This window comes from Gadus macrocephalus, chromosome 2, assembly GCF_031168955.1.
Source record: "Gadus macrocephalus chromosome 2, ASM3116895v1".
Taxonomy (NCBI): Eukaryota; Metazoa; Chordata; class Actinopteri; order Gadiformes; family Gadidae; genus Gadus; species Gadus macrocephalus.
The window spans coordinates 7435655-7442870 of record NC_082383.1 but is presented as its reverse complement, the minus strand read 5'-3'; the positions used below and the strand labels follow the sequence as shown (position 1 = coordinate 7442870).

General features: G+C 42.9%; 1 protein-coding gene across 1 annotated transcript; it reads right to left on the bottom strand.

Annotated features, from left to right (window-relative positions):
• Window positions 1–1225: 1225 nt before the first annotated feature.
• Window positions 1226–6108, bottom strand: uncx (UNC homeobox). The gene is made up of 3 exons (XM_060038441.1): window positions 5233–6108; window positions 4628–4803; window positions 1226–3725 (listed from the first exon to the last, which is right to left on the bottom strand). The coding sequence occupies exons 1-3, from the start codon at window positions 5486–5488 to the stop codon at window positions 2601–2603; spliced, it is 1557 nt and encodes a 518-aa protein (XP_059894424.1). The 5' UTR covers window positions 5489–6108; the 3' UTR covers window positions 1226–2600.
• Window positions 6109–7216: the final 1108 nt, after the last annotated feature.

Genomic DNA, 7216 nt, shown 5'->3' with positions numbered 1-7216 from the left:
GAAACAAGGCTTTGGTGTTTTCTCTCTCTCTCTCTCTCTCTCTCTCTCTCTCTCTCTCTCTCTCTCTCTCTCTCTCTCTCTCTCTCTCTCTCTCTCTCTCTCTCTCTCTCTCTCTCTCTCTCTCTCTCTCTCTCTCTCTCTCTCTCTCTCTCTCTCTCTCTCTCTCTCTCTCCCTCGCTCTTTCTTCGATAGTGAATAGGCTGCTTTCTGCCTTTGGGCTGCTTTTCCTCCTCTGAGACCTGAAAATGAGAAATGGAAATGGAATACCAGGAGGTGCTAAATTAGCTGCCTGATCTGCACTTATTGCCGCACACAGGCCTCTATTACTTTGCCAATCTGTGCCTCTCTTTTAGCATTCCGTGCATGCAGAGGCTTCTAGATAGCATATTTATCAAATGGGAAAATGAATGCACGATGATCAGTTAAATTGAAAATCAGCGTCTGCATGACAGCCCGACCTGACACCTCCGTAATTATAAAAAAAAATGATGGCGTCCGATGCATAATAGAGCAAAAACAATTTACACTCTCCCATAATGATCTGGCGTTCAAATTGAAAATTTTCTCTGGGTAGAAATTGAATTCATAAAGTGTGATTCATGGAAGACACAGCTCCTGGAGGCAGCCTGGGTATATCGATTGATAGTTTGTCTTGAATCACGCGTGCTGCTCTTAGGCAAGAAAAGCTTAACTACTTAAGCAAATCGCTAATTTCACCTTAAGGCCACCAATGTGCAGCCAGCGATACTCCTATTCAGGGGAGCTAATGAATTATGGATGAACTGGGCATAAGTTCCAAATAGCCTTAGAGTATAGAAGGGAGAGAGGAAAAATTAACCAAGGGACATCAATTTTAGGCTATTTCCAACCGACCTCTCACTTCAATCTGGGAAATAAACCTTTGCCAGTTTGGGGGGGCAAATTGTGCTCTGTTTATATAGCCTAAACGACGTCCTATGGCTTAAACTGTGTCATTAAATGATTTGTATTATTTTATTATTATAAAATAACGGTATTCATTAGGGTGTTTTACGCCGTGGCTATAGTTACACCCACAGCATTCAGCTTCACACCACTGATCTTTTCCATTCAGTGCCATGTTGGCTTTTTCATCCCTTGCCTCCCACCTAATAAGTAATTGCTTCCTAGAGCAAACAGCTGCAATATTATGTAAATATTTTGAAAAGGACACTGGCTCAGAAATTCATTTGCACCGGCTCAGACATAAAGCTGCCCCTCTGATTATTTTCAATTTATTTGCAAATCGAGAAGCCAAAAAGAGAAAACTACCACAAATGCTCGTGGGCATTTCAACAAGGCTTCCAACAACACCGCATCCTGGCTTCAGAACTGGAAATACTGTTTTTTTTTTTTTTTAAAGAACTCTGTTTGTTTTAGAAGACCTTCTTCTGTGTGTTGTTATAGTTTAGGTTTTACTTTGAATTCAGCTTTTATACCTTGTGGTCATCATTGCTAATATTCCGAAGGAGGCGCAGATGTCCCAGACCCTGCATGCATCCCCCCGGGAGCCCCAGCCCCATTAGAACAAATGTGTTCTGCTATTGTAAATAGGCACGTTCGCTTCACCCTTCCCATTACAGCCGACGCATGATCAATAGGTTGATAACACAGAAACATCAATGTAAGCGACAGAACAATGAGGGATATCATCGAACATCTATCTTAATATAGCCGGATACAAGGGGCCCTGACAAAGTGAAAAGCTCATGAAAATTCCGCCCCACGAATTCCCATCTCCTATCCAATATGCACAAACACACTCCCAGCTGCCGAGGCTATTATTTTCCTATTTCAATTTGACACCCCAGCCTTTCATGCTAATTCTATTATTCTTGGAAGTTTATGTGATTTCATATCACTAGAAATCGGTAATGTATTATAACCCTTTGAGCTAAAATAAACTGAATCCCCGCAGTAGCCACCGGGAAAATAATTACTTTCATATCCAAACTCTGCAGGAGTCGAGCGGGTCCTTTGCCTCAGGCTCCTAACCTCATTTCGGTGGGGCTTATAGATGAATAAATTTGTTAAGGCAATATACAAAGTACAACATGAGATTTCTTGAGAAAGCCCTTCCTACTGTAGACCCTCCTGGATGTAAGGTCTCACACACACACGATTTGAGGGGCTTGTATACAATAGATTTATTTACGAAAACCTTACATATATAAATAGTATAATACCTTTTTACACATTTTGAGGATTTTTGTGGTTCTGATGTCTTGTTTTTTTTTGTTTACAGTTTAGCAGACATTAAATATCAAACCTTTACCCGCGAAACATACACACAAGAGGAGGGGAGGGAGAGAGAGAGAGAGAGAGAGAGAGAGAGAGAGAGAGAGAGAGAGAGAGAGAGAGAGAGAGAGAGAGAGAGAGAGAGAGAGAGAGAGAGAGAGAGAGAGAGAGAGAGAGATCTATTTGCTAACACACCATAATGGAGATATTAGCTGAGAAAATGTAGCCTAAAGATTATAAATGCAATTCTGGTGGACTATGATAAAACTTTGGCCTATTGAATCCCATCCCTCGATCTATATCAACAATTCTTCAGATTGAGGCTATACTTTAGAGACTTATTTTCAGGAGTCTGTCTTTGTTTCTTTTGGACTATAAGTTATAACTGACTCTGAATGGTCACAATAGTCTTTATCTTGGAGGTGCTCTTTTGCGTCTGCCTGTAAGGAGCTGGGGTCTAGGGGCCTGGACTCTCGCACGTCGTTGGGGAAACACGTGTCACTACTATTACTATTACTACCACTGCTGACTGACTGACTACTTTTGCCACTGAGAAAAGTGGCCCGGGACGGACTGCTCTGTGGGGAACTCGTCTTCATTCTCTCCGGCAGAGCCACCCCCTGTCTCCTGATCGACAACGCGTCATCGTCCTGTGTCGAGTCGCAATTATAGTCCATGGCGCGGTTCTTACATCCCGAGTTGGCCGGATTTCCTCGACCACGCTCAGCATCGTCCATGACGTCAGTTTTTGTTGTTGTTGTTGTTGTTGTCATTGTTGTGGGGGTTGCTTTCAACGAAGTCTGCGGAACGATGAATCCCAGCGGCTGGGTGATGGGGTACAGTAGGAAGTGTCCCTTTCCTATCAAAGGCCGCGACGGGGGTAAGGCAGAGAATCCGTCCACGTTTGATTTGCGCCTGCAGGGTCTGGAGTCGGACAGGAGGCTCTCGACGCTAAAGGGGTTGAGTTTCTGCAGGCTGGAGGCCCTGCTGTTGGCACACAAGCTCGACTGCTGGCTGCTGTCCGACGAGTCCAGCTCGGAGCCGCCAGCGTCGTGGTGGTGCGACTGTCTTTGGTTGTGCGTGGTGGTGGTGATGGTGGTTGTGGTGTTATGGGTGTGAGGATGGGTCGTTTGGTCACAGCTCGTTGGCGTTTGGTTCCTGCCCGCAGAAGGGTTAAAAAGGGTGCCCGTGTGCTCGCTGTCCGTGACGTGGGACACTCCGCTGTCACTGTCCGAGCCGGGCGTGTGAAATAGGTCCCCGTGGAGGAGCTTATTCTGCGCCTTCAGCAGCCTGCGCTCCTGCTTTCTTTTCTTCTTCTCCAGCCGGTCCAGCTCTCTCCGGGCGATCTCGTCCGCGTCCATGGGCTCCCCGCTGCAGGTGGTGGGGTGCGAGTTGTGCGCTGGTCGCCCGGGACCTTTCTTTGTGTTCTCTTTTTTCCTCCATTTGGCCCTGCGATTCTGAAACCATACCTGCAGAGGCAAGGCGATATTGCATTAGTCAGCCGCAGACAATTAAAACCCCAAATATAAGACTTATCTAATGTAAACAAAACAAAACAAAACAAAACAAAACGGTGTGTTGCTCCAAAAGTACATTATTGTGCACATGAAAGGTTGATGAACACTGTAAAGGGACAATGTTGTGTGCTTTGGGATTTGTTCTATGTAGGCCTATATAAAGGATATGATAGCATACACATTGCAATATTAATATTATAAATGAAATATAGAAATATACTATATATTTTTGTAAAAAATATCTAGTACATTTTACAATTAAAATGCATAGGCTATTTAACATGCAGCTATATAATCTATAAAATATTAATATACCTATCTATAGGTAGGCTATTATGAGTATTATTTTATAATAGGCTGCTATAAAAAAAAAATAGAGTACTGTATATTCAATTTTTTCCCTCAAATAGGCTATAAATATTAGTATGATTATATATACAAATATATATAAATAATAAACAACATAATAGTCTTAGAATATCCGACCCAGCATGCACTGGTTTGTTCAATTGTTTGATTTGTATTACTAAAAATTTGGCAGTGGGATATTAACAAAAACAAAGAAATCCCCCCTTGTGCTTCCTGGTGGACTAGTTTTGTCTCCGAGAGTCCGAGGCCATTGTTGAGGTATAGCAACACCGTCCAGCGTTTCTTATGATAACTATACGCCCAGATCTGTTTTTTGATTTAAGCATTCTAACCGAGTTCAATAGACAGATATAAAAAAAAAAAATGGTACAGCCGTCGATGTGCAATAACCATGCATGCACACAAACTCATGTGTGCATGAGTTTGCTCTCAACGAGATTGAGAGCAAAGTTGACGTGCAAAGGGGTGAAAGGAACATGGTTTACCTGTACTCTGGACTCTATCAAGTCCAAGCGGAGAGCCAGAGCCTCCCTCATGAACACGTCCGGGTAATGGCTCTCATTAAAAGCCTTCTCTAATTCCTCCAGCTGCCAACCAGTGAAATTAGTGCGTGTTCTCCGTCTCTTGCAACCGGGGCTATCTTTGTCTGGATCTCCCGAGTCTGACGTGAGGATACACAACGAAGTGTCAACATTGCACTGCATTAGGACATGCAATTACACCACCAACATGCTTCAAAACAAATGCGTATAGCTTATGCAGTTAAACGAGGTAAAGCCCATGGATGCTGTATGGTTAGATATGTCGGGGATGGATATGCCTTCACCAAACTTAACCTTAATACGTTAATAGCCCGTTAAGGAAGGGTGGACGTAGCGGCGTGTTTTGACTTGAGTGACTATTATTGACTACAACAGCATCGTTATTGCGCACAGCTTCAGCATCTGATGGTCGCGATGCAACGGAAAGGATCCACTTTGCTCCATAAAAGGCATCGTGTCTTTGTTGTTGGTCTGCACAACCATGCTTTTAGTAAATGTAGCCTATAATAAAGAGCTAGGCTAAATCGTATAATAAAATCGCGTCTTACCTGTCAGTTTATACTGGTTATCTCCGTTCATACCGCAGCCCGCAGACAAGAGCGAGTTGGAATTAACAACAGACGCCGTGCAGGACCCGTTAAGTAATCCGTCTATGGAAAAGGGAACCGCGGTCGCAGATTGGAGTTGATGACCGGCTAATTCGTACACATGATGGTGGCTCAGATGGTACGGGAAGCCCACCATCCCACCGAGCGAGCCTCCGAACTGGGCATGAGGAGGCTCCAGTATCCTGCTGTCCATCATCCCGCAGCAGGCGAAAGGGAACGACGTCTTGAAGCCGGCGATGTGGATTTAAAAAGCATGCAGTGAGCGTGGCCGACGAGCAGGGGACATGATGTGAAGGGAGGGGATGAGCTGTACTTTATCCACGTGAACCTTCCAATAATTAGCCGAGGCTTTGGGAATTTGAGACCAATGAGAAACGGTAATCGACTCTGACGTCAGAGACGGGGTCTGCAAACGCTTTTCATATCGATTGCTAATTAAACCTGACATCCCACCTCAATAAACAATATCAGAGCTGTCACAACAAGACAGGGGGGCTTTGATAAGAACTACATTGTAACTACACGGGGGACCGGCGAGGAAAGGAGCTCGCATTGAAACGCAGAGGGGGAAACGCGGGGCGGGATCACTTTGGATGTCAGTTTTGTTGGTTCCCCTTAACTTTGGCTCACATTGCACACACTTGCTGTATATTTATATGGGTTAGATAAATAGTAGCTGCGCTGCAATTAAGGGGCCAATCAATTAGGCTATTTAGATGGCCGAAGCAAGTGGAGCATATAAAAGTGAATGCATGCGTTTAGCGGACGTTGCACAATATAATCCGACAATATAATGTGTTTTGTCACTTACTATACAACGAGGAGTGAAAGAGTAGGCTATAGACAACCGTGGAAATACAAAATATAATAAAAGAGAAGGCAGTGGGTCTATAGATTTGAAATGGATATTTATTATTTATTAACAAAAAATGTCGCCTATACTTATTTGACAATAAATCATAATAAAACATTATGATGGGCTGTAACATGACATAGGCCGATGTGGTTTAAAATCCTACAAGGTTCTGCGGACTTTAACTAGAATAGAATAGAGTCGAATAGGCAGCACATTTGACATGTGCAATTTCTGCACCAAACAAAACGGCTGATAATTAACCATTCAGTAAATATATATATCTATAAAACACATTTAATCTAAGCTTTACTCACATTGCTCTATCGGTGTGCATTAAAGCGGCCTGCAGCGACTACAGCCTGTGCTACTTATCAAGTTTCAAATAATTAATTCGACTTTATTTATTCCATGTCTGGCATTGTCATAATGTTAATCAGAGGTGATTTTTTTCTGCACCCCACTCTGTTCGCTGACCCTTGGCTCTGGGATTGGCATGTTGTAATAACCTCAATCTCTCAACAGAAGATGCGGTAATTGTTACCCTATTAGCATACAAATTGTTTAATTAATATTATTATGAGAAAGTATATAATCCACTCGTCACTTGACCCCAGCCCTCTGTATTTTAATGTGCAGCTCTCCATTTTAATGAACTCCTTAGAAATGCTCCTTTTCCTTGTATTTATCCAGCACTTTTGGCTTGTCTTTGAATACTTTTATTCTTTGTTTTATAAGTTCGTGGTCCACGCTGTTTACAATCTTATGAATAATTCGGCGCGTTTATTTCTGTTTTTGAAGATCTAAAATTAAATAATTGCTTTTTTTTTTGGTCGATTCGGAGCAGAGCCGATGTCCAACACAGGCGCTGTGAAAAGCGGCCCTTGACATAGTCTCCAGAGACATTGCATTTAATCCCTTTTTTTCTAAAACTGGGTGACATTGTCAGATTCTAGCTTTAATTAACCCGATAATAAGACGTTATAAGGCCAGCATTCAGCCGCTCTGCTGCCTTGTCTTGTTTCATTCCTATAACGGGTCCATGTGGCAGCTAAGCAAAAAAAAAAAAGC

What these genes read in the sequence shown, in the direction of transcription:
- uncx (XM_060038441.1), bottom strand. Translation starts at nt 5,488, where the DNA reads ATGATGGACAGCAGGATACTGGAGCCTCCTCATGCCCAGTTCGGAGGC. An exon ending in TAACCAGTATAAACTGACAG is followed by an intron (nt 4,804 to 5,232) that starts GTAAGACGCGAT and finishes TCCTCACGTCAG; the next exon opens with ACTCGGGAGATCCAGACAAA. An exon ending in TGATAGAGTCCAGAGTACAG is followed by an intron (nt 3,726 to 4,627) that starts GTAAACCATGTT and finishes TTGCCTCTGCAG; the next exon opens with GTATGGTTTCAGAATCGCAG.